General features: G+C 46.6%; 1 protein-coding gene across 14 annotated transcripts in view; it reads left to right on the top strand.

Annotated features, from left to right (window-relative positions):
- Positions 1 to 25685, top strand: part of CHD5 (chromodomain helicase DNA binding protein 5) — an 80505-nt gene that overhangs the window by 17694 nt on the left and 37126 nt on the right. For 12 of the 14 annotated variants that reach the window (XR_012155512.1, XM_073316220.1, XM_073316218.1 and 9 more), the window contains exons 3-12: positions 10263 to 10442; positions 11726 to 11844; positions 12694 to 12932; positions 14680 to 14804; positions 17491 to 17614; positions 19546 to 19712; positions 20289 to 20507; positions 21874 to 22080; positions 22227 to 22438; positions 25356 to 25487. Coding sequence is in view for 13 of the 14 variants with exons in the window: in XM_073316220.1 (XP_073172321.1) it covers positions 10263 to 10442; positions 11726 to 11844; positions 12694 to 12932; positions 14680 to 14804; positions 17491 to 17614; positions 19546 to 19712; positions 20289 to 20507; positions 21874 to 22080; positions 22227 to 22438; positions 25356 to 25487 (1724 nt within the window). In the remaining variant the exon portion in view is untranslated. Of the gene's footprint in view, positions 1 to 10262; positions 10443 to 11725; positions 11845 to 12693; positions 12933 to 13916; positions 14068 to 14679; positions 14805 to 15442; positions 17615 to 19259; positions 19334 to 19545; positions 19713 to 20288; positions 20508 to 21873; positions 22081 to 22226; positions 22439 to 25355; positions 25488 to 25685 lie in introns of those variants that run through there. The other 2 variants (XM_073316227.1, XM_073316228.1) reach the window with 2 other exon arrangements.

Raw genomic sequence — 25685 nt, 5'->3', positions numbered from 1 at the left:
CCCAGCGCTGTGCTGCCGAGACCCACTAGTGTCTGAGTGGAAATGGGTCCTATCTATTATGTAAGAGACAAGTGGCTCAGATGGGCCAGGACATCTCAAATCAAGGGACTTTAATTGTTTTGGTAGTGAGCAATGTGCCATGGAGCTGTTGGAGTGAGGGATGTGTGAGCTGCTCTGCACACATGGCTTGGCACAGTGTCGTCAGACTCATCCCCTTCTGCAGGTTGTTTGTTTCGTATTGATCATATTAATTAATATATTTGTTTCTGCACCTGTTAGCATGTTCCCATTTGATAAATTATGCTGGAATTTGCAAACAACAAATTAGCAGCTATTGCATTAGTATATTACAGCTCGTTAGAAGCAGGATTGCTAGTAAATTACAACGCTGCCACTTGGATTCTGATAGCGTTCTGATTTAGGGCACTGTCCTGCACCTGGAGTCATTCGGGCAGAACCTCTTGCTCATACTGAACCCCACTGATTTTATTTGGACTTTGCATGGGTGTAGGTGTCTGCTTGTGCTGATCTGACTGCAGCATTGGGCCCAAGTGAGCAAGCTTTCTGGGATCTGATGTTTGCTTAGGGAAACACTTTCATTGTTCATCTTGAAACCACTGTTTCAATGATCGTGAAAGGTGCTGGACTGTGTCAGACTCAGAAACTCTTAGCCCAGCAAGGAGAAGGCCTTTCTCCGCAGCAGTGTGTCTTAGCTCTGCCATGGAGTGACCACTTTCAGGGAATTCGTGGCTCAGCCTGGTCTTGGCCTTTCTGCTAAGGTGCCAACAAGGGGCTAATTCATACTAATTGCTGTAGTATTTCTTGTGATGTGTTTCCTGAGCAACTAGAGATTGGGTAGAGTTCTGCAACTCATTACCCACAGGCTGCGTTTGTCTCAGAAGTGACTTTGGACTGCTCCTGACTTGAGCTGGATTTGAACCAGGATTTGGATATGAGGCAAAAAGCTCCATGTTGAGTTTATTTTACTCAAAAATGTGCTTTCTGAGTGCTCCATTCCAAAGCTGGAGGGTGACAAGGTATCTCAACCTCATTTGGATTTTCAGTGGAATGTTCTCTAGTCTGAGGATATTCTAATAGCCCTATTAGAATACATGTTTGTCATGAGGCCATATTGCCTTTACATACAGGGTGCTGCTTGTTGTCTGATGTTTCACTGAATGCAGATGAGTTCCCAGAAGCATATGAAGATTAAATTAGTGAAATGTGTGCAGATGAATTTCAATATCCTATTGTAAAGGGAGGTCAGCAAGTATCAAATATGCAAGCGCAGTATAGCTAGTAATTTCCCTATCCCTTTCATTGCCAGACTCAGTGTAAATGATGCTGTTCTCTTCAAGTCACCCACCCCACTCTCTAAGAGGAGATCGTCTAGACAAGGTAGCACATTAAAATGCTTTTGCAAGTGCCTGGAGCCTAACAGTCTGTTTATTTAAAGAACATGGATTCAGACTTGCCTTTTATTGTCCAACAGACTTTGGGAAGAAGTCACAGTCCAGCAAATACATAATTTTTTGTGGTCATAGTAATGTTCTTTCTTTGCTTTTTATAGACACAACACAAAGCCCAGCTCAAGTCATCAGCCTATCACATCTTTTCCCCCTTAAGCAGAGCAGAGACCTTTGTAATGTGCGGTTTCAGAGAAGCAGCCATGTTAGTCTGTATTCGCAAAAAGAAAAGGAGGACTTGTGGCACCTTAGAGACTAACAAATTTATTTGAGCATAAGCTTTCGTGACCTACAGCTCACTTCATCGGAATGCATCCGATGAAGTGAGCTGTAGCTCACGAAAGCTTATGCTCAAATAAATTTGTTAGTCTCTAAGGTGCCACAAGTCCTCCTTTTCTCTTTGTAATGTAGTTTCTCCGCAAAAAATCATCTACAACATTTTCTCCCGAACTGATTATTTTATTTTAATAGTGCCCTGCCTAAGACTATTTAGAAGAGGCACCTGGAAATAACTGCAGCGTGTCGCACGTATGTTATCTGATTGATTACTTGGTGCAAAAAAGGAAGAGAAGAGAAAATTTGATAAATGTCTGTTGCATTCAATTTTTATTAACTCCTTGTGTGGACAGCATTAGTCTGATTTGATTCTGGCTGGCATAAAGCTTGATTGAAAGCCCAGTAGAACCAAGGGAAAGACTGCCCTTGACTTCATGTCATTGAGTCACATTCTTAATGGGCATCAGAAATATATGTGCAACAATGAATGATAAAGAAGTCCAGAGTTGAGGCTGCTTCTCCTAAGCTCCTTTATTGATACCTGCTAGGTAAATGCACATTCTGCTGTAAATAAAGTAGACAATTGGAATTCATTGTGGATGTGTAATACTGAGTATATGAATGGAGTGCAGACTTCTGCACTTGGCTGCGATTTTTAAAATATTTAATCTGTTAAAGCTTTTATTTAAAAAAAAAAACACAACTTTTTTTGACCCTGAAATTTTAAGAGGAGCATTGTTAGCTCTTAGTTTTGCATGCATTACTTTGTAGAATGCCTTAATGTGTATCAGCTATGTTGCAACTCTTTAGAGTCTATTTGCCAGTAATATTCAGTCATGAGCCGATGGCAGAATTGATGCAGCAAGTGCTGAGAAGATCTATTTACATAAAATAACCAGCCTGCAGTTTGAACCTGAACATATGTAGATGAAGGTCCTTGTCAGACAGGGAGGCAGAGAGAGAGAGAGAGAGAGAGAAGGGATTTCAACCTGTACTGCAGCAGTTACTATGGCAACCAATTATTCAGTGCTAAATTATAACTGTTTATAACATTGGTAAAGAGGAAGGCTCAGTTTTGTTTTAAAAGCTTGAAGGACCAAAAATCAGTAATGGCTGCTGGGCAAGGATGCTTCCCTAGCGTTAGAACATTTGATTTTGTGTATTACAATATGAAAATCCATCTGCCCACCATCCTAGACTGGCTGAGAATGCCCCAATATGGAGGAACAGAGAGACACTTGATCTGGGGATGGTGAACAATTCCAGCGGTCTGGCTGGCGTCATGTTCAGACATGCACGGATTTGTCCTTCAGACAACAATGCAGTTAGAAAATTAAAATGTGACACAGGGCAAAATAACGCACAGCAAAAAGACGTGTGCAGAGGTTGTGTGGGTTGTTTTTCGTTTTGGATACATTAAAAAACAGTTGTTGGCTGTTCAGTAATATTTAAATGTCTCGTAGTGAATTGGTAGAAATAAGGTTAAATCAACTTTATTTGTAACCTGGTGCAAGGTCTCAGGCCAACAGGGAATCAATTTTAACCTCTGTCTAGAGTACTTATCTGGCCCTTGTTATTGTAAGCCTTCCTTCCTTGTTTTCCTCTAATTAATTTCTGGTGCCTAACTTCACTCAGGGATTTATTTAAAAGCCCAGCTGTTTGCCCCAGTTTAGGCTGAAACATCCTCAGACTGACTGTCCATGGTCATGCCTCCCACAATGCTCTTGCAGCTTTAGAGTCTGAACATTGACCTGTAGGCTGTGATTGGCTACAAGGGAATACCTCAACAAATAATTGTGAGCCGTCCTCAGATTTTGTTATAAAGTATAAATGTCTGGTTCTAAAGAGAAAAATAAGATGTCCCTTCTTGTACTAACCCCCCAAAATGTAGGCAAGGCCTTTCCTTTCATAGACACGCTGCTGAATTATGAGTCTCTCCTCTAATGGATGTGAATGGTATCAGATTTCTGATAGAAGGAAATGTTTTATTGGTGACAAGATGGTTCATGGGATGTGGAGCTTTCCCGTGGAGGTGGCTGGTCTAAATCACCAGAGTGGGTCAGGAGTGAGCCAGAGCTTTTCCCACCCGCTGTTTATCTGGTGGTCTCAGACCAGTTCCTAGTAGGGTGATGTTCATATAATGAAAAGCCTTTGCCAGCACTGCCCCCATCCCAGCTGAGTAGCCAAGGATTGAATAAAGAAAAGGAGGACTTGTGGCACCTTAGAGACTAACACATTTATTTGAGCATGAGCTTTCGTGAGCTACAGCTCACTTCATCGGAAGCTCACGAAAGCTTATGCTCAAATAAATTGGTTAGTCTCTAAGGTGCCACAAGTCCTCCTGTTCTTTTTGCGGATACAGACTAACACGGCTGCTCCTCTGAAAGGATTGAATAGTTATGGAGGATGAAGCACGCCTTACCCTGGGGAATAGGCCAGGACAGGACTGAGCGAGAGCAGGGCTAAATGCACGATGGTACTGCCTGGGTGTGGCTTGTTACTGTCATACTGGACCTGGCTATGTGGGACACAGCTTAATGTTTTGTAGGAAGAATCTACATTGCTAAATATAATGATTGGCAACGCTTCCCCCCCAGGAGAGGGGGTCGTCCATGGGAGTTTCAAGACAGAACTCATGGCCCCTGGCTAACTGGTCCCCTTTGCACTGTGTGTTTTAATCACAGCTCTGTGTGTCTGTTGCTTTTTCAAACTATCTTCCTGCCAGAAAACCTCAGCGGAAATATTAGCCCTGCATGCACCTTCAGATCAATCAGTCCTTCTGACTGCGTGGCTCCCCTCAGTTGATTATTGCCAATAAATGTGACTGCTCCCTATGGCAGACACAGAGCAAAATCAAAGGGTAAGTTCTGGGTAAGGAAGAAATATGTATATGCACTGTTAGTGAGTGCAGAAGGTGACCTCTGGACCTTGAGGCCTTTGGCCAGCCAGGGGTCAGCCAGCAGCTGCTAGCTCTTCTGGGGGCTTGTGACAGAGTCCACTCACTGCAAGAGTGCATCCTCCTGGCTGGGCATGGAGTAGCAGTTTTCTTCCCTTCCCATACGGCACCCCCTGCTAATGGTCACTCAGTTGTGGTGGTGGTGTCTCTTCCCGCAATTCACAGTGCTCTCTCTTTGTGACTCAGCCTCTGACTAGGTCACCGTGCAGTTCCCCCAGTTCTGGGGTATCAAAGTCTTGCCAGACCAGCTGTCCAATGTCCTGTGCCACGTCCCAGGGGTTGGTAAGGGAACCCAGGCCCCCCCTCTACACTGGATTCCAGGCCCGGGATCCTATAACTAGCAGCCAAGGTCTGCCCGGTCCCCCTCTTTGCTGCAGCTTCCCTGCGCTTCTTCCTACCCTGCCTTCTCAGACTTTCTTTCTCCCACAGCTCCTCTGGGCTTGACTCCTCTTCCAGGACTAGGATCCCAGGGCTTATTTTCACCCTGGGTTTCTTCCTTCCCAGCTCTCTTCTCTCATAGAGTGACTGCAGCCTCTGTCCCTGCAGTCTCTTTCTGCGGCAAACTTCCTGGCTTTATACCATACCCAGCTTCTCCCCTAGTGGGGCTTCATTGGCAATTAGTCATTTATAAATCCGCGGGCCTCCCTTCAGGTGCAAGTGTGAATGGTAATTGGCCTCTTCTGGGCCACCTCAACCCCTTCAGGGCTGGTGTTGGTGAACACCCCATCACGAATCCTCCCCTTTAAGACTGCGACCCTTGGGGGTACAGATGCCTTACTGTCTTAAAAATAATGAAACTACCAAAAGAAAGTTTGGGGTTCTTTTTATTTGGCTTTTGAGCCTTTAGACTGCACTCTGGTCACATTTTCAAGATTTTCTGTGCAAACATAAGAGCTAGAAACTGTATATATACAGTATATGTGAGAGCTGAGAGTCTCGTGTGATCACCTGACTCCAGGAGCTGAGACTTTAAGGAGAACACCAAATATTGTGAGACTCATGATAAAATCATGAGTGTTCACAACACTGCTCCTTAGCAAAGGCTAGGGCAAAGGTTTTACAATATGATGTGTGTGTGGGGGCGGGAGGGCTGTTCTCTTATCCTGCTGGTCACCGTCAGATTGGAATTATTTGGGTGTTGCATTCTCTTTTTAACCTTCTCCTTTTCAAGGAAGAACTAATGTTGCACAAGGGGTTTGGCCTTTGGCTACAGGCCGCCAGTGGGGCTGCTGGCCTCCTTGCCTTTCCTTCTCTCCATTTGGTGATTGCTGTTTTCTTTTCTAGCCTCTTTCACGTGTCTGCTCTCTTTGGACTCCTCTTTACTTAACACAGATGAAAGCAGAACAGTACCATTGGCTCATCAGCATGGTGCTGGGTCCTGATGGCTGTACGCAGGTAGATCTATCCTTGGGTTCAGAGGGACTGCAGGCGAGCCCCATAGACTCCATGACAGAAATGGGAACAGGTGAAGATACTGATATGTTGGCAACTCAGCGCTGTAGGAAACCTTATTGCCCAAAGTGATAATGGATAGAATTTCTTCTTGCTCCCACACTGCAGAACTTTGGATCGTATACACCTGGGAAGGGGCCTGGTGTGGGGTCAAGAGAAGAGTGAGGTGCATAATGTGTCTGGACTGAGAAATGTAACTGATTTACAGCGAGGAGGTCTTGGGGGTGCGGGAGAGCTGTGGTGCTGTCAGGGCAGCAAATAACTGAGCTGAAGAAAAACTAACAAAAAAGGTGTTTGATAATCTAAGTGATGTAACACAACTAAAGAAATCCTGTCTTCCTTAGCTCCCATACTTGCCATATGAGAGTGACATTTTATTTATGCTAAGACATAAACAAATACAAGGCAGAAATCCATAAATTACCTTGTTTGATGTCAATCAGAGATGTTGCAGAACTTGAAATTTTAGGATCTTTTAGAAAAACAGTTAGCTGTCTCTGTCTATGACATAGCATATGTCACTGCTTAGAGCTGTTGTTTTATTTCACACATCATTCAGTTTTTTAATATATAGATTAATTTAGCATCCGTTGCTATCTATTTACTTGTCTATTTTATACCATCACCCATCAGAATAGTACCTGGGTGCGACCTTGTGGTAGTCCCTGCAGCATTTTGCGAAAATACATATATACTCCTCACAAAGGATAGGCAGAATAAACATCCCCTTTACATGACTAGGGCGAAACATCCCCACTACACACACGGTGCAGCACTGACAGTAAAGTAAGCGTATGATGTACCATTTACAGATGCATTGGACAAGACAGCAGTTTCCAAAATGAAAGTCATCTGTGTTGCATTATTTTCCATTTAATTTATATGTAGGCGTTTCTATTACTCCTGGGGGAATTCTGCGCCACTGCGCAATGCAGAATTTTGCAGAAATTAATGTGCGTGCAGAATTTCCTTTCCCCCACAGAAATGGGCTGCAGTGCTGCTAGCTGCCACTAGGGGCCACTGGACTCAGTAGAGCCCAGCTTGTACATAGAAGAGATACTGCTGGGCAGGGGGCGGGAGAGGGAGCTAGAGGGTTCCTGGCAGCTGCAGTTCCCAGCATGCCCTGAGGGAAGGAGAGGGCGGCGTGCAGGAAACTCCGTGCAACCCTGGGACCGAGCATCAGGCTGTTTCTCCCTCTGTATCCCTGGAAGGGGGTAGAGAAACAGGAACTGGGTTGTCATAGGGGTTTCTTTAACTCTCTACTCCTGGGGGAATTTTTATGTATCTGTATTGTTACAGACATACTTGCTGACAGTTATTTTGAAATGAATTACCAAAATAATTGAAACTGGTGTGATTATGTAGTGTTAGTTTGACAAATAAAATTTGCAGAATTTTAAAATATTGTGTGCAGAATTTTAAAATTTTTGGCGCAGCATGCCCCCAGGAGTATTCTATGGTGCTCACCATTGTAGTTTCTGAGCATTTAGCACACATTGGTGCATTTATACGCCCAGCACGTCTGTGATGTAGGTAAGTATTCTTGTCTCAATTTTGCAGATGGGATACTGAGACACAAGGTCACCCAGGAAGTCTGTGGCAGAACTGGGATTGGATTTTTTTTTTTTTGCTGTTAGTTTTTGTCTTTTGTTAGTTGCTCTTCAAATTTGGACTGCTTAATTTTTCTTCTACACTTGACTTGCCAGAGTTTATGCTCCTTTCTATTTTCCTCAGTAGGATTTGACTTCCAATTTTTAAAGGACGTCTTTTTGTCTCTAACTGCATCTTTTACTATGTTGTTTAGCCATGGTGGCATTTTCTGGCCCTCTTGCGGTTTTTTTTTTAATTTGGGGTATAGATTTAGTTTGAGCCTCTTTTATGGTGTTTTAAAACAGTTTCCACACAGTTTGCAGGCATTTCACTCTTTGGACTATTCCTTTTAATTTCCGTTTAACTAGCCTTCTCATTTTTGTGTAGTTCCCCTTTTTGAAGCTAAATGCTACTGTGGTGGGTTTCTTAGGCAATTTTCTCCCTAGAAGGATGTTAAATTTAATGACATTATGGTGACTATTACTGAGTGGTTCAGCTATATCCACCTCTTGGACTAGATCCTATGTACCACTTAGACTAAATAAATAATTGCCTCACCCCTTCTGGGGTCCAAGACAAACTGCTCCAAGAAGCAGTCATTAATAGTGTCTAGAAATTTTCTCTCTGGATTGCATAATGAGGTGACATGTTTCCAGTCAATATGGGGATAGTTGAAATCCCCTATTGTTATTGGGTTCTCTGTTTTTGTAGCCTCTCTAATCTCTCTGTGCATTTCACAATCACCATCCTGGTCAGGTGGTCGCTAGTATATTCCTACTGCTATACTCTTATTATTCAAGCCTGGAATTTCTATCCATAGAGATTCTGTGGTGCTGTTTGATTTGTTTAAGATTTTTACTGTATTTGACCCCATGCTTACATGTACATATAGTGCCACTCGCTTGCCAACATGGCCTATTTCATCATTCTGATATATCTTGTATCCTGGTATTACCCCATCTCATTGGTTATCATCGTTCCTCCAAGCGTCTGTGATGCCTATGATATCAATATCCGCATTTAATACACGGCACTCAGGTCCATCCATCTTAGTGTTTAGACTTCTAGCATTTGTGTACAAGCACTTATACAATTTGTCCATACTTAGTTGTCTGCCTTCAGGAGGTAATTGAATGGGGACTCTTGTTCATTTGACTGTTTCTCTTCAGCTCCTACCTGTACTTTATCAACTTCTGTCCTCTCCTCTTTACTAGGATATAGAGTATCCCCTTTAATAAATCCTTGCCTATGGGATGTGTCTGTCTGACCTGTCGGCTTTCTCCCAGCCCTTAGTTTAAAAACTCCTGTACACCTTTTAATTTGACATGCCAGCAGCCTGGTTCCATTTTGGTTTAGGTGGAGCCCATCCTTCCTGTATAGTCTCCTCCTTTCCCAAAAGGTTGTCTAGTTCCTAATAACCTTAACTCCTTCCTTCGAACACCATTGTCTCCTCCACACGTTGAGACCCTGCAGTTCTGCCTGTCTACTTGGATCCCTGTCTGGAACTGGAAGCATTTCAGAGAATGCTTCCATGGAGGTCCTGGACTTTAATCTCTTACCTAGCAGCCTAAATTTAGCCTCAAGGACCTCTCTACTACCTTTTGTTGTGCCACTGGTTCCTACGTGTACCATGACCACTGGCTCCTCCCCAGCCATGCATGTAAGTCTGTTTAGATGTCTTGAGAGGGCCGCAGCTTTCACACCGAGCGGGCAATTTACCATGCGGTTCTCCCTGTCATCACAAACCCAACTATCTATATTTCTAATAAATGAATCTCCTATTACGATTACCTGTCTCTTCCTAATAACAGATTTCCCCTCCTCTGGAGGGGTATCCTCAATGCGAGAGGATCCCGTGACACCACCTGGAAGGAGAGTCCCAACCATGGGATCGCTTCTCTCCACTCCAGCTGGATGTGCTCCTTCCCCAAGTCTTTCATCTTCCTCAACTGTCCAGAGGCTGTCAGACTGGGGTGGGACTGCTCAACTGTCCTGGAAAGTCTCTGTCTCCCTTAGCTCCTCCAGTTCAGACACTGGTCTCAAGAGCCCGTACTCGGTCCCTGAGGGTCATAAGGTGCGTGCACCAAATACGCACATATGTCACCTGCCCACCAGGCCTGTCATCCTACATGCCTTATTCAGTGCAACAAACTATACAGCCTCCACTCTGCTGCTGGCCGCCTGTCTGCATCATTATATAGAAGATCTGCTGAGTCCCAGTCCAGTGTCTTAACCAGAGGAGTGTCCTTCCCCTGCAACAAAATAATGAATGGAAAACAATGTTTCTGCTTGTGTCTCCTACAGTCAGACCCTTCTTACGGCCCAGATTAAGCCAAGTGAGAGTGGCGTTTCCTTGACTTGTGCTAGGGTGTTGCTATCCACATGTACTGTGGCTGGAGTGTTTTAAAATGTAAAAGTAATTAATAGGAATGACTGAATCTGACAAACGACCAGAGGGGTTTGTGCAGGGAAGCTGGGGAGGGGAGATCCTGGCCTTCCTTCATTGTCCCTTCCTCTCTTAGGGGAGTAATGATGAAATATCTGAAAACGAAGAGGAACTGGAGGAGAAATCTGAGAGCGAAGGGAGTGACTATTCGCCCAACAAAAAGAAGAAGAAGAAGCTCAAAGAAAAGAAAGAGAAAAAAGCCAAGCGCAAGAAGAAAGATGAAGAGGAGGATGATAATGAGGAAGGAGGTTTAAAGGTACCTACAATTACTGTCCAGGACCTAGGTCCATTAGTCAGGTTGTTTCTGAGAATGGGAACTTTAGGGCACCTCCCTGTTACTCTCTCTCAATGCGAGGATGGGATGTGGGAAAAGGCCAAGGGGGCTGTTTTTCACCAGGTGCTTCCTCAGGAGGAGTTTCATTTCAGTCTCTGCCTGTATGCCTAACTGGGGGTCCAATCCTGCAGGGAGTGGAGTGCTCCTACTCCCAGATGCTCCCAGAGGAGCCGAGGGCACTGGGAACCTGGCAGGTTTGGTGCTTGGGAGATCTGTGTGGAGGAGGAAATTCTGTTTCATGAAGGATTTGGAAATTTGGCTTTGTTCCAAACTGGAGCAAAAACTAAAATTTTGAAATTCTTCAAAAAAAAATTCTGACTTTTTGTTTTGGGTTGATTGAAACATTTAGTTTCGGATTTGACTTTTAAAAATGCTGTATTCTGTTACAAAATCAAAAAAATCCACAGTGGAAAGTCTGAAGGGTTTTGTTTTGACATTGTTGAAATGGGACATTTCAATATTGTCAGAACTTTTCCCGTTTTTTTCCAAAACAGAGTTCCAGCGAAATGGATCTGATTTCGGGAAGCATGTCAGTGTCAATGGCACCGTGTATTCTGGAGGAAAATGATTCCATCCAAGTTTCTTCAACCAGCTCCAGCCCCTTGTCCCTCTCTCTTATTTTGGCTCTTAGCTGCTCTTCGGAGGTCTCTGTTGCACGGTTGCCAAGAGGGCGTGCCCTGGACAGTTGTGTTCATTTATGTGTCTGGTTCTGTGGAAAAGCAGATGAGTGACGACTCTCTGGCTCCTCGGACACTGATGTTAAAACAGCCTTTGCTTTTCAAAAAATGCTCTGACACCAGGGTCACCCCTCCCCAAGGTGTGGAAAAGCAGTAGCACCCAGTGAGTCAGGAGTCACCGGAGTGGACCGGGGCCTTGTGCTGTCACAGCTACTAGCAAATGGATTTTGCCGCAGTTCCCACTGATGCATTTGATGTGCCCATGGATTACATGTCGTGGTGACACTAAAGCTGTGGTGGGGTTAGGGAAGCGTTTGGAAGGCATTGTATTGTTTTCCAGCTAGGTAGTGTGTCTGTTTACTAAGCACTTGTGCACACTCCATCTTTTAACCAACAGAAACCAATCCCCATGTTGTGGAGGTCTAGGAGTAGCAGATGGCGTGCAGTATATAATGGGCGTGGCTGCACACCGCTCGTTCATAGCACCTCCGTCATTTGCATTAAATGTATCCCTTTGTAAATCCATAGGAGCCCAAGAGCTCAGCGCAGCTAATGGAGGAGTGGGGCCTGGATGATGTGGATTATATTTTCTCAGAAGAAGATTACCATACTCTGACTAATTACAAGGCTTTCAGTCAGTTTCTCAGGTAAGAGGCTGAGCAGTGGAGCATTGTGCGTATGGATGGGGATCTGTTTTGTACTTGGTTACTACCCAATCGAGTTGATAAAGCCAAGGCATTAGAATGCTGATTCCTCAGCGACAGAAAACCAGACATGTGCAGTTTACTGACATTCTGCCAGACTGCACAATCCGCTCCTCGTCACATGCAGGATCTGGGCTACAATCTCTGTAGAGACTCTGGATGTATCCCAAGTGGGGTTCTGCTCTCGCCCATAGCCAGTTGGACCCTAGAAGGTTACCATTCGCTTTGAGGGCGAGGTCAGATGCAACAGGGAAATGATGCAATGTCATGCCACGGTGCTATACAAGTAGTAATGAATTATCCCTGGCTCCAAAGCATTCTCTTGGCCAGTTTAAGTTTGCTGCCCTGGTGCATCATCTATACCTTGGTGCTTCACCACATGTATCCGAGAGGTGTTCTTCAGGACGCTGTTTTCCAAGGGGTTTCGTTGCAGGACTGGTTGGAAAAGGCAGAAACATTTTCACCAAAAAATAAAGTTTTCCCAATTTTTTGTTGTTGAAAATTGTGAATTTCCCCCCACCCTGGCTGCTCTTTAAGCTGGTTGAAAACAATCAAAGATTTTTTTGGGGAAAAAAGTCATTGAATATTTGAACATTTTCCCTCTCTTTCCTTGCTAGGGCAGTTTTGGTTTCTACTGTTTTCAGTGCATCTGTTGCCAGTGACTTGTCACAATCGGTGTCAGGCATTGGCTGCTAATTCATGTTACGCTTTTCCCCAGTGTGTGATGAGTTAAAACAATCAGACCGCAGAGGAGCCCTATCGACTGATGGTTTTTCCTACCCCACCCTGCAGGCCTCTCATTGCCAAGAAGAATCCCAAAATCCCCATGTCCAAGATGATGACAGTGCTTGGTGCCAAATGGCGAGAATTCAGCGCCAACAACCCGTTCAAAGGCAGCTCGGCCGCGGCAGCTGCAGCCGCAGTGGCGGCAGCTGTGGAAACAGTCACCATTGCACCTCAGCTTTCTGTCAGCCCTCAGCAGTCTGCTCTGCCCATGGCCATCAGGAAAGCGAAAACCAAGGAGGGCAAAGGTAACGTGCCAGGCAGGAATGAATGGCTAACCAGACAGCGTGGGTAGATCTTGCAATGATAAACAATACATTTACTTGCAGTATATTATTTAGCCACTAGATGTGTCCGTGTGCTACCTAGCTAGTTCCAGACAGGGTGTGAAGCCTGGTAAGTAAGGGAAACAAAGCTGGAAATTGAGCTGTGGGGAAACTTGTGAGTCTGTGTCTGTAGTTTGTATTTGTACTCTACAATAAATGCCACAGATGAACTGTGATTCTTTATATAATGACCGATCACGTTTCCAGGACCATGGAGGATTTGTATCCTACTTTAAATAAAGCAATAATAACAATATTTCTTGATGTGATACCTGTGTCACAAAGGATCTCCAAGAGCTTTATAAATATTCGCTAGTGAAATCTCGCAACCTCCTGGAAAGGGCACTTTTCAAGCTGGAGTGAATTTGCAGGCCAGTAAGATCAGGACTGAGCGGCACTGGAAAATCTGTTGGGGGAAACTCAAATGGAATAGTAGGGGTGGTAGGATGCAGGGCAGGACATTGGCAGAGCAGATGTGTTCTGTCTGTATGCCTCTGTAATATTCAGCAGTCTGGCCGATGCATTCCATCTGGACCGACGTAGGACATTCAAGAACAGCGAAGAGACCACAGTAGAAAAGATTACAAAAATAACTTATAAGGTATTTGATTTCCTAGCGGGGAGGTAGAAGGACACTGCCTTCAAACCCCATTTGCAAGCGTGTTAATCTACAGCAGCTCCTACGGAATTGATCTCATTTTTATTGAAATGAGTCTGTAACTATTAACATTTTCCTGCTCCTGACAGCAGAGACGGGAGGCTTCCCTCAGCGTTCAGAAAGGGCTTCATGAGTCATTGGAAGAAAAAATGGGGAAGGGGAGGAGGGAGAGAAATCTCCCTTTGTTCCTACAGTGTTTTTCTTCATGAAGTTTCTGTTCCAATTATGCAGCAATCAAATCCTGATGCCTCAAGAGCTTTGAAAGGAGCAGCCCAAGAGGCATGGTGCTGTTTGCAACAGTTTTCCTTTCCCATAGTTTTCGTGCAGCATCTCTCAGTCCACTTAGCTGATCTTGTGGGAGGAAGCTGTCGTCTGTCCCCCCTGGCCACACCCACAGAGGTTAGTTATTTGCACCCATCTCTGCAGTATCTGAGCTGCAGTCCCTTTCCTGGCCCCTGGGGGGCAGGCTGCACTTTTCACCCAAATGCAAAGCAGTTAAATATGAACCCCTGGTTTATAAGGGAAGCAGTTGGCCACCCCTCAGTATTTGCTTAGGGTTCCCACTGCGGAGACACAGAGAGCCACAGGGGAAAGAAGCACCTTTGGGGAAGGAGACATGCTGCTTTCATTGCTCTGCTCTTGCATTTATAAAGTTCAGTGAGGAATGTTTGTGAAGCATCGTTTTCAAACAGGAGGGAAACTGTAAAAATGTAGAGCCTTGGTTCTTTCCCAGCATTGAACATGGGACCTTCAGCACCAAAGCACAGGGCCTTTGCCTCTTTAACTAAAGGAGTCGCTCTCTTAACGGGTAGCAGTATTAGGCACTTATCCTCTGTGTGGATTCAGTGTGTGGGGGGAACACGATGTGATAAGCTAGAATGTTACGCAGGCAATGCAAACACTCAGAAGATACTTGAACGAAGGTAAATTATGAGCAATAGGGTTTGGGGAGAATGTAGAAATCAAGGTGTCCATCATTAGAACGTCAAGAAAATCTTTCTGTTCATTTAGGTCCAGGAGTGCGGAAGAAAATCAAGGGCTCCAAAGATGGGAAGAAAAAGGGGAAGGGGAAAAAGATGACGGGCGTGAAATTCCGGTTTGGAGGAATCGCCAACAAAAGGAAAAAAGGCTCATCAGTAAGCGCTCTCTGTCTGTAAATGGCGAATGTTGGTGCCGGTGGAGGGTGCTGGGCGGGCAGCCCTGGAGATTGGAGTCCTCTGTTTCCCCCAACATTTTGGGTAGTGGCCGGGCAAGCTTCCTCCTGCGGTGTTCCTTATCCTGCCTGAAGCCCCATTCGCAGATAGGAGAAGGGTGTTCAGTTCTGTAGCTCATTCAGTTTTGGTGTGTCTCTGCCAAGAAGGGAGACAATTAGTGCCAGTTGCACTGATGGGTATTGGATGTGGCTACTTGTCCCACAGAGCTGGGCTGTGACTGTCAACCCATTTTGCACAGGGGGAAATTCACTCCTGTGCAGAGAGGGGCCAGCACACAGTCTGTGCCGCACCAAGGGCTCAAGTTGAATTTACGTGGGGCGTTGGCCCTTTGCACTGGCATGCATTTCACCCATTGGAAGCGCCAAGCTTCCTTCAGCTGGGGAAATGCTGGCAGTCCCTCCCCACTTGGGCCTGGGTAAGGAAATCTTAAAATCTCATTTGCGTTTCTTTGTTAGAAACCAATCTTTGCTCAGTGGGTATTCTACCCTTTGGAAGAGAACTGCATCCAGGCTCACGTTCCTAGAGATGGCATGTTTGGGAATTTCTTCCACTAAAATCATAGAATCAGTTTTAATTCTTTCCTGTGGTGAGTTCGGTGATAACATAATTTCAGATTTCATTTGCAAATAAACTGTTTAGGGCCTACCCTCGTACTGAATGTATGTCAGAGAGAATTATCAAATGCTTTAATTATATTACCATATCTAGCCTGTGATTTTCCAGCACAGTTCCTGGAGTAGAAGACCACAGGAATAAATGCAAGGCCAAAAAAATCTGTAATACAGTTTGCATGCTGTGCACTTGGCAGTGTATGAATATCAAATGTATGCAGAGTATTTTAAAGAATAAATATTTTAAATAACTATAGAATAAGGACAGAACTCCTGTAGGTCTTGATAATATTGATCAGAATCCCATTAATTTAGCCTTATTGGAGTTCACTAACCCTCTGGAGCCATTACATGTAATATAATCAATTTGTAAATTACTTTTGTGCAACAAAGATTCAAGTGAAAGGAGCGTTTTTGAACCAATCCGCTGCAGTAGTTTTCAATCATAAGTATGTGAATATGTGGCAAATTTTCAAAAGTGGACCCTAGATTTGTGCATTCACATTTTCAAGTGATGCTAAAAGCTCAGAGTTTCTCCCACGGTTAGTCAGAGGACTAAGTACAGTGTGTGTTTGTGTGTGTGTAAATCAGAGCTTTGGGGAGAAGGGTTTAGGGTCCAGAATGAGAATTTAGAAGTGTTAATTTTAGGTGTGATGTCACAGTGTAAGTTTTAGTTCATTTAACTATTTGCAAAAAAAAAAAAAATCAACGAAGTAGCGAGTGTGTGAATTTTTGTGTGCGCATGCACGTGCCGGGGTTATGGCAGACTGAAGCAACGGGGGGTCCGGGGGTGCCCTCACTGTATCGGTCCGGGAGAAGTAGTGCAGCCACCCAAGCGAGGGAGGAGAGGAGAGCTCCCCGCTTTTAGCAGAGGATGTGGTAGCTTTGTTTCCCCCAGCCCCGCTCCCCCTCACTTCAACAGACACACATGCTTGTTTAGTGCTTTTCGTGGCAGGGGCTATTCTGGGTGAGCCTGGAATTCTGAGCCCTCATTGTGTCTGATACGCAAAGCTCCTGTTGGCTGGATCAGTCTCGTTTCGTGCTCCAGGCAAAATCTGCACTGTGCTCAAACACAGTATCTCATGGAGCTACTTTTAAAGGGCACGAGCCAACGGCTCTTTACACACCAGGCCCTGGGTGAGGAGGCTGCATTTCTCCTGCAAGACTAAACCTGTCTAGTTGCCTGAAGCTGTAACCCCGACTCACCCAAGCCGTGCCATTGACTCCAGTGAGGCTGCTGGCATCGGTAAGAGGTGCAGGGAGTGGCCCTAGCGGCTGAGGTGTTAGATCAGACCGTTGAGACCTTCTGGTCCAGTGTCCTGCCTCTGGCCAATACCCGGTGTTCAGGGGACACTGAGCCGTCCCAGGATGACCCCTGGCTGGTTGTGCAGTGCAATCTGTGCATTTGTGAAGGTGTTATCAGAGACAGCCAGGGAGCCCTGCCTCCGACTCTTGTCAGGTAAGTGGAGAAGGAGCTGGACTGTCGCCTGATTTAAATGGCTTGATTTGCACTCTTTAAATCTGCACTTAGAGTCTTTCAGTGATTTGGGATCTTAATCTGTCTGCTCCCTTCAGCGGCTGCTGGAGGTGCCAGGGAACAGGCTTGGCAGCCTCTCTTCAGAGCTGAAGGAGAGAGAGCATTGTCCTGCAGATGCCAGATACAATCCAGCCCTATTTGGCTCGACACTGAGTCCAAGAGATTGGTATAATACATAAGATTTACTTTGTGACGCACTTGCATAACCTCCGCATAATGTCACCAGGAGCTGTATAAACCTGCCTGTGGCCTATCCCTAACTACTCAATGAACCCGCAAGCTTTACCGCTTGGCCTCAGTGGGGCTCAGCCCTGAGGAGCTCACTCAATGAGCTGTGTTCTCCCTGTGCATTTGCCCAGCTTCTCGGTGCTGCGCTCCTCCTGCCACAAGGACTGGCCCTCTGGCAGCGGGGGACGAGAAGCCAATGCTTTGCCACTGTGTGGTTTGATTTCCCTTGCAGAGTGAAGAGGAGGAGCGGGAGGAGTCGGACTTCGACAGCGCCAGCATCAACAGCTCTTCGGTGCGCTCCGAATGCTCGGCGGGCTTGGGGAAGAGAGGGAAGAGGAGGAGAAAGAAAAAGAGGAGTAGGCCATTTCTTTGTACTCCGCTCCTGTTCTGTTTGGATTTCCTGCTTTGATGTGTGCTTCTCTGGTCCCTGGAGCCCTGTGTGGGAGCTTCCAGTGCAGCATCTGACCCTGGCTCCATGTGGGGGTGTGTGGGGGCGAGGGGAGCCTTCATTCACACCCAACGCGAAATGCCACTGCTGGCTTGTGTCTCGCCAGGGGTGTGAGCAGCTCCCGTTCTTTCAGCGCTGCCTTGCTTTGGAGGGAGAGCCCTGTCTGCTGGCCTGGCATTGTTTCCCTTCCATGAAAACGGTATTTGCGGGAACACGCCACCAGTAAATTTAGCCTTACAGAGTGGCCAGCCACGTAGGCCAAGGTGTCTAGCTGACATAGGGGAGCATGAAGATGTGAACAAGATTAGGGTTTTTTTCCCTGTGTTAAATGCCAGAGTAATTCACAAGGCACATGCTTCATTCAGCCTCATGGACGTGCCCTGGGATAAGAAATGCATGCAAGCAGCAGGACAAGGCACGCAGCAGGGTATTGGATCAGACGTATGTATCGTTTTTTGGATACCATTGATTTTTTTTAGCAACACTTTCTCTGCTTCACTGCGACTGAGAAAATCCATAAAGGTCCCTTTGGACCGAACGGCCCGGAAGTATTCTGCTGACACTGGCTTGGCGGCGTCTCTCTCCGCCCCCGAAGGACTCCAGGAGCGAAGTGCAGTACTTGTTTCCTCCCACCATCCCGGACTTGCATTCACGGCAGCAGCTTGGCTTCTCCTCAGCTGTTGCTGGCTCAGCACAGCCATCTGCTCCATGGCAGCACTGTCCCCGCTGTGTTCTCAGCTTGGGCAGCCATTCACTCTTGTAGTGCGACAGAAAGGATCCTTTTCTTTTTATCTTCCGTCCTTGCTCCGCACGAGATATTTCAGATCCAGAAATTCCAAATATCCTGTAGCTTCTTATCTTCACCCTCAAGTTATACTTTCAACAAATCAAAGGGCAGCTTCTGGATGTGGGGCTGGAAGCTTCTGCTGGGATAGGAAACGAGACTGTCTCACCCTGGCAATGCACGGTCCTCATTCTCTGGGTTTGACCTCTTACACCGGTGAGAGCTGAGCTCACGAAGACTGGGACTGGCTGCAAATCAGTCCCCTACATGAAGACGGAATCTGTTTAGTCTTTTTGTTTGTTATTCACGTTGCAGCAGTGCATGGAGACCCAGTTGTGCGAGGTGCTGTACAAATACATAGCGAGAGACAGACTCTGCCCCAAGAAGCTTATAGTCCTAGTAGATCAGACTGACAAAGGGAGACTCATTATCTTCCCTAGTTTACAGAGGAGCAGTTGTGCACAGAGTGTTTTAGTGACTTGTTCAAGGTCATTCAGGGAGGCTGTGGCAGAACTGGGACTTGAAGCCAGGTCTGCTGAGTCCTAGTCCAGTGCCTTAACCATAGAGCTATCCTGCCCTTCCTTGTCCCCTGCTGTACCAGGTTGGATGAGCTCCTGCCTCTGAGTCTAGTGCACACACAGGGAGACCAGAGTAGTCCAAAGAGGAAGAGTCCTTCTCGGCTGTATTATTGTTGCATGGTACATTTGCAGTTGATGGTGATGGTATCTGCGGAGGTTTCTCTGACTGGCCTCCCTTGCAACCTCTCCAGGTTCTGGCATTCTCCATTGAGAGCCTGAAGGAACCAAAGGATGATACAGTGTGGAGAGAGAAAGAGAGACAGAGGTGAGATGATGCTGTGTGCAAAGACCCAGATAAACTGATTCTGAGGGACAGAGAGGTAGGGGAATGTAATAGATGGGGACTAAGGTGGAATGTTCTCTTTGTTTCCTTAAATATAATGAATCCTTTTACAAGAGAAATTGTCTCGTTTCCTCCTGGGAAAGCATGTGATGGCTGCTGCTTCTCTGACTGTCCTGTGTGTCCCTTGTTCTTAGTTGAAGAAGGGGATGGATACGAGACCGACCACCAGGACTACTGTGAAGTCTGCCAGCAGGGAGGGGAGATCATCCTATGCGACACTTGTCCTCGCGCCTATCACCTCGTCTGCCTGGATCCTGAGCTGGAGAAAGCACCGGAGGGCAAGTGGAGCTGCCCGCACTGTGTGAGTAACTGTGGAGTTGGTTTGAAACTGGGTAACTTTGCTGCTGAAAATCAGCTTAGAACATAGCTGGGAGCACTAGTAAAAGGAGGGTTCCTCTTCTGCAGAGAGGAGTGCTCAGAGATTTGTGTGTCCCACTCCTCACCGCACATGGGCTTATCTAAGTCGCAGCGGCACCCTGTCCAAAAGGAGCCTTTGCTTTTTAGTTGGTGCCGTGTGATCAATGGCTCTGAAACCATGTCCTGGACCAGAGCAGCAGGACTTGGCTGCAGCCAAACTTGGTTGCAGTGTTCACCAGAGAGGTGGCTTAGCGGAGCTAAGACTCAGGTTGGAAATGGCCTTGACTCCCTGGATTCATGGATCCGAATCCCTGCAAGGCTGACTTGGCTTCTCAGCCTCCTCATGCAGTTCCTACCCCAACAGGAGCTCTTGCAGCTGCGTGTTCGGGTGCTGAGGGCTGAGAACTTGGCCCGCAGGGGAAAGCGCCCGTGTGTGTTCAGACACCTATCAGACACCCTTGGGGCACTGGATGGGCCACCTAAGTAAATACTCAGCACTGTGCTGATGCACCTTCCCTAGGAGAAGGAAGGGATCCAGTGGGAGCCGAAGGAAGAGGAGGAGGAGGACGAGGAAGGAGGCGAAGAGGAGGAGGATGACCACATGGAGTTTTGCCGTGTGTGTAAGGATGGCGGGGAGCTGCTGTGCTGTGACACCTGCCCGTCTTCCTATCACCTGCACTGTCTGAACCCGCCTCTGCCGGAAATACCAAATGGTGAATGGCTCTGCCCGCGCTGTACAGTGAGTGTTACCAGCATTTGTCCTGCCGCCCCTTCGCTTCCCCCGGGGCAAGGAGCGGGCTTCAGCGTGGCCTGAGGGTTTCAGAACTGGTGCTAGAGTGAGGGCAGACAGACGCCCCGCTCTGATGGGCTCTGATCCCACCCCCCTCTGATGTGCCCCCATCCCATGCCCTCTTCCCCATGGGCCTGCCGTCCTGCCCCTCACTTCCTGCTCTGCAGAGTCTGTCATCCCCCTCCCCAGGCTGCCTCTAGGACCTGCTGGGTCTCTGGAAGGCTCTGTTCCCTGCACTGACTTGCTGCCCTATGCAGATGACCGGTTATTTCCCTGCAGCTTTTTAGATTAAGTGTCAGGTCCCATTTGATGCATCTCCTGCGTGGAGGAGCCTCCCGCATCGGAGGCAGCCGAGCTGCAGTGGCGGGTAGGCGTGATTTGTGGAGCCCGCGACAGTACTGGAGAATTAAATATGGGACTAGTGAAACACTGATTACTTCCCAGCCCGTTCTGTCCCCAGCTGGGACATGGGCAGCATCATGGCCGCTCAGACAGAGCCATCCTTTTCCAGCACGCCTGCATCCAGGGGATGGATCTGCCATCATTCAAGGTGCCTTGGGGGGCACTCTCTCACTCACCCCGCCCCGTGCGTTTCACCCCTCTCACTCACTCACTTGTTACTGTCCGACCAGTAAAAAAGAGCATTGATTAAGAAACAAGCCCTGGGGTTGACATAGAGCACAGCATTTCCTTTCAGGACTGTCCAGGCTGAGTCAGAGGTGGCAGGCCAGGCCTAGAACTGGCCTGACTCTGGGGTTGTTAAAAACTGCCCAATTTGTTGCATGACCCTGGGTTCCCTTGAGTCTGGGCCTAATTTACTGCCAGTCGCTGCTGCCCATCCTGCCTGGGGATTTCCCACAGTGGAAGCAGTTTCCAGTTATGGACCAGGTGCCAGTGGAGACTGCTCAGGGGGCCTCTCGATTAGTGCACCTCCCTCTCTGCCCTGGCAATGCCCTCCTTCTCTGGACAGCTTACTCCTAGGGGGATTCTGCACCACTGCGCGATGTAACAGCTAAGAGTAACAGCTCCCCTCATGGCTTGGCCCAGGCAGGATCTGTGCTACATTTCCCCACTGCAGACCTCTTTGCCCTCCAGCAGACTCCACTGCCAGTGCAGGTCTAGTGCTCAATCCAGGCCAGGTCTGGTGTCCAGCCATTGCGAAGCCGGGGCTTGGTAGTGATGGGTTGGGCTTTCCCTGGTGTTTCAGGGCTGTGCTGCCGGGGAAGTGGGAAGGGGGAACTGCTGTGTGGGGCTGACGGGGCCCATTTTAAACCTCGAGTGTATGTGTGTTATTTTTGCCTCCTTTTATTCTCAGTGCCCTCCCTTAAAAGGCAAAGTCCAACGCATCCTGCACTGGGTCTGGCGAGAGCCCCCTGCCCCCTTCCTGTCTGGGCTCCCTCCGCCTGAGCTGGAGCTGTCTGTCCCTCCATCAAAGCCCCTGGAGGGGATCCCGGAGCGGGAGTTCTTTGTGAAGTGGGCAGGACTCTCCTACTGGCATTGCTCCTGGGTCAAGGAGCTGCAGGTAAGACGCAGCGAGGCTGGTGAGAGGGGGACTGCGTGCGATGCTGCCCGTGGCTGGGCCGGGCACACCTGTGGCCCTTTTCGACACGTGTGTGGGGGTGTTGAAACATAACCAGCTCCCCCATTTGTTGCTTTCTCTGGGCGCAGCTGGAGCTGTACCACACCGTGATGTATCGCAACTACCAAAGAAAGAACGACATGGATGAACCCCCGGCCTTTGACTATGGCTCTGGGGATGAAGATGGCAAAAGCGAGAAGCGGAAGAACAAAGACCCGCAGTACGTCAAGATGGAGGAGAAGTACTATCGATACGGCATCAAACCTGAGTGGATGATGATTCACCGAATCCTGAACCACAGGTGGGGAGTTGTGCAGGAGAGAGGGGTGGGTGTACAGACTCCTAGAACTCCTATAACATCAAGGGGCAAAGATTGCCCGTAGGGCCTCGTGAAGATCCATGAAGAAGGAATTCTGAGTGAAACCTGATGCATTCACCTTGCCTCCTTTTGCAAATGAAGGTGTAGGGAGTGGTTCCTCCCCAAGTCATTAGTATGGACTGTGTGATATTCCCAATCCTGCAGAGGTTTTTGGGGTGGTGATTTATGGTGATTAGCTAGGTTTTTTTGGGGGGGAACTAGAATTTCTGTAGCAAGCAGTATTTCTATGTCAAGCCTAGTTTGTCGGCAATATTAATTAAGCAACGGTTAGATCTGCTTGTGCTAAGAAGATAACATACCACAGAGTGATCAGGGAGATGTTTGCAAAGTTACACACACACAGCATTTCAAGTTTGGATTCTACCCACTGACATTATTGAATCTGGCCTTGAATTTAGGCAGCCCAGAGCACAGGGATCATCCAGGCTAGTGCCATGTGGCCATTCGTGGCACAGCATTGTAATATCAGAACATAGACAGCCTGGTGTCTTGGTAGGACGGGTGCTGCTCATGTGTGTCACCAGTGTTAACCCAGAACAATTCCACCAATTCTAATGGAATTAATCTGAATTTCCAGACCCTGTAAGTGACAGCAGAATTTGTCCTGTGATGTCTCCCCAAGCCCAAACTTTTTGCTGGCCAGGGGATGGGGATTTACCTACTGCTTTGCTTTTGCAACCCTAATTTGCTCCTCCTAAAGACTGTAAAGCTGTAAACTTATTCCAAGGCTATCCATCACCTTGGAAGCTTATTACAGAGCTGAAAGTGAGGCCAAACATGAATTGTTGTATTATTTCCATTTCTATTAAATTGCACGTTAAAAATATAGATAGTAAATTCTTCCAAAAGGCGGATCTTGGCGTTATTAAACTTTCCCCAAATACATTATTTGGGTCCCTGATGGCAACTAATATTTTACTGAAAAATTCATAAATTTCTTCTGCGACTGGGTGATCAGTGTTTCTCCTGTTGATCGCACCATGCAGCTGCTATTACTCACACAAACTACTCTCAAACCCAGTCCATTTCTGTGTATGCTGTTCATTTCTGTGGGGAATCATGCATTCCACCCTCACTCAAATCACATCAAAGACATTTGCAGGAGTTTGGGAATCACATGTATACTGAGAGGTAGCTAATGCTCACATAACTCCCTTGGAGGCTGATGGGACTGTGCATGCAGAGAAGAATTTAAATGAATTTCAATTATTTAGCCATGATATCTGAGTTTATTTGTGCTGAAGACATTTCCTATGTATTAGATAATCTTCTGGGTTGATACCTTTTTTTTTTTTTTTTTTTTAAAGTCTAAAGGCAAGGATCGCTTTGTAGAACTTCTAAATTAGGAATTACACACTTCTCTTCAAAGCTGTTTGACGAGGACTGAGTCAAGTTGTGTGGCAAAACCCTGTGCCAGAGTTACGTTCTATGTAAATAAGGCAGGTCTTGCCTTTTATAAATAACCGGATTCTGAAAGGTTTTTATTAGTTTTTCAGTGTAATTGGTATGAGAAATGTATAAGGAGACATGATAAGCTTTTCAAACGAATGACTGGACTAGAGAATGTCTTTTGGGAACTTTTGTTCACAGTGTCTCATACTACAAGAACCGGGGGACATTCAATAAACTTTTAAAACTAGTAAAAGGAAATACCTCTTCACATAATGCAAAAATAGCCAGTGGAACTCACTGCAACAAGATACCATTGAGGCTAAGAGCACAGCAGGATTTGGAAGAGACATTTATATAAATGTGAGAATATCCAGAACAACAATAGTAATGAAAAAATTAACAAACCCCAAGAATTTTGGAAGGGATATAAACTCATTTTTCAGGGCATAAGCCAACTTCTAATTAATGGGTTTTAGGAAAGGACTTTCCTTGGGGACAGATTATTCCATAAGTGCCTGCACCTTCCTTTGAAACATCCGGCACTGTTGGAGATAGGATACTGGATGAGTGCCTACGTTCCTGTGCTTAGGCTGAAATGTAGGACCCTGCCCTGCTCTTTCTGACTTTCATTCTTTTAAGTTTAAAAACATTCAGCTAATTTTCTTGCTCTTTCGCTAACAGCCCTATGTTACCTGGCCTCTGAGCAGCCCTGGGTACCTGCTGCACGCTGCCGCCACAGTGCTAAAAGCGGTGGTGTTACATAAATTATTGTCCCCAACCCTAAATTACAGGCAGCACAGAGACAAAGAAATCGTGTGGCATTTAGCTTCTGTGATTGATTAAACATACCCAGCAGATTAATAGACCATTCCACCTGAAACTATTGATTCCTTCTTGCTTGTTTTAGCTCTGCATCGACTTCATACTCTGAAGGTGCAAACAGAGGATGGAGTATTCGGTTTCTTGAAAACAGGGTCATAGCAAGCTGTTTGCTTAGGATTGAAACCTGCCTACACAAGTCTTGGTACTCCCCCTGGGAAGGTTCCTGAATTCATTGCCTTTGGAAGGGCAGGCCCCCCATTGCTGTGTATTTATATCTGGACATTTGGTGGTTTTGTTCATGGTTTTGGGCATGTGTATGAGAGCCCATCTCTGGTGTTCTTTCCTCCACTGGCTCCGTGTGAATCTCCTGGGGGCTAGCTGACAGGAGACCTAAGCATGTTTTGTTGGGTGCAGGGTTCTCTGTTTCAAGGGACTTTAATTAAACCCTGCTGAGACTTCTAGGCTCTGAAGGCCTGGGGGGTTGTGTTTGAGAGAGAGGAAGCTGTCTCATCAGGGAGATGTTTCCATTGCTAATACATGGCAGTACAAGGGAAACACCAGCTCAGACAATGTTTGTTACATTAGGTCATTTCAGTGATGTGCTTTTCTATATTATGAATTCTAGCTTTGATAAAAAGGGAGATGTCCACTACCTGATCAAGTGGAAAGATTTACCTTACGACCAGTGTACCTGGGAGATTGACGACATAGACATCCCGTACTATGAAAACCTGAAACAGATTTACTGGAATCACAGGTATGAGCCAGGGAGGCAGTGTGGTCTGTAGTCTGCGCCGGCAGCATAGAGTCATGCAGATCTACAGCATCTAAAGTGACCGGTGATTTTTGGTGCCCCATATTTTGAGTGAAGAACTGGAACCACCTTAAGGGAACGGATTTTCATTGCGTGGGTGAGCTGCACTTTCTGAAAATCAGGCCCTTTTAAGGTGTCTCA

This window comes from Lepidochelys kempii, chromosome 18 (genome assembly GCF_965140265.1).
Source record: "Lepidochelys kempii isolate rLepKem1 chromosome 18, rLepKem1.hap2, whole genome shotgun sequence".
In the NCBI taxonomy this organism is placed as follows: domain Eukaryota; kingdom Metazoa; phylum Chordata; order Testudines; family Cheloniidae; genus Lepidochelys; species Lepidochelys kempii.
The sequence above is the reverse complement of the archived record's forward strand: the minus strand, read 5'-3'. Positions and strand labels throughout refer to the sequence as shown.